General features: G+C 52.4%; 1 protein-coding gene across 1 annotated transcript in view; it reads right to left on the bottom strand.

The window, feature by feature from the left end:
* LOC116858784 (filaggrin-2-like) overlaps positions 1 to 1,043 on the bottom strand; it is a 9,916-nt gene that overhangs the window by 2,794 nt on the left and 6,079 nt on the right. Inside the window, exon 6 of the mRNA XM_032843689.1 lies at positions 20 to 1,039. Within this exon, the coding sequence (XP_032699580.1) occupies positions 20 to 1,039 (1,020 nt within the window). The remainder of the gene's footprint in view (positions 1 to 19; positions 1,040 to 1,043) is intronic.

Genomic DNA, 1,043 nt, shown 5'->3' on the forward strand with positions numbered 1-1,043 from the left:
CTGTGTAGCTCCTGAGTGCCTTTCAGTGTCACTGGACTCACTGACACTAGATCCCCTTCTTGTAGTCCTACTGGATTCTGTCCTGGTGGCTTGACCATGCCCAGACCCACTATGTCCCCTGGTATCTCCTGACTGGCCATGACTACTTCCTGGTCTCCCTCTAGCTGTAGATCCTGACTCTCCATGTTGAGATCCAGAGTGGCTATGAGGGGATCCTGTGTGTGTCTGTGTAGCTCCTGAGTGCCTTTCAGTGTCACTGGCCTCACTGACACTAGATCCCCTTCCTGACGTCTTACTGGATTCTGTCCTGGTGGGTTGACCATGCCCAGACCCATTATGTCCCCTGGTATCTCCTGACTGGCCATGAGTAGTTCGCAGTCTCCCTCTAGCTCTAGATCCTGACTCTTCATGTTGAGATCCAGAGTGGCTATGAGGGGATATTGCATGTGTCTGTGAAGTTCCTGAGTGCCTTTCAGTGTCACTGGTCTCACTGACACTAGATCCCCTTCCTGCAGTCTTACTGGATTCTGTCCTGGTGGCTTGACCATGCCCAGACCCACTATGTCTCCTGGTATCTCCTGACTGGCCATGACTAGTTCCCTGTCTCCCTCTAGCTATAGATCCTGACTCTCCATGTTGAGATCCAGAGTGGCTATGAGGGGATCCTACATGTGTCTGTGAGGTTCCTGAGTGCCTTTCAGTGTCACAGGCCTCACTGACACTAGATCCCCTTCCTGTAGTCTTACTGGATTCTGTCCTGGTGGCTTGACCATGCCCAGAACCACTATATCCCCTGGTATCTCCTGACTGGCCATGACTACTTCCCTGTCTCCCTCTAGCTATGGATCCTGACTCTCCATGTTGAGATCCTGAGTGGCTATGAGGGGATCTTGTGTGTGTCTGTGGGACTCCTGAGTGCCTTTCAGTGTCACTGGCCTCACTGACACTAGATCTCCTTCTTGTAGTCCTACTGGATTCTGTCCTGGTGGCTTGACCATGCCCAGACCCTCTATGTCCCCTGGTATCTCCTGACTGGCCATGAC

This window comes from Lontra canadensis, unplaced genomic scaffold (genome assembly GCF_010015895.1).
Source record: "Lontra canadensis isolate GAN:19392208 unplaced genomic scaffold, GSC_riverotter_1.0 scaffold142, whole genome shotgun sequence".
NCBI classification, from domain to species: Eukaryota; Metazoa; Chordata; class Mammalia; order Carnivora; family Mustelidae; genus Lontra; species Lontra canadensis.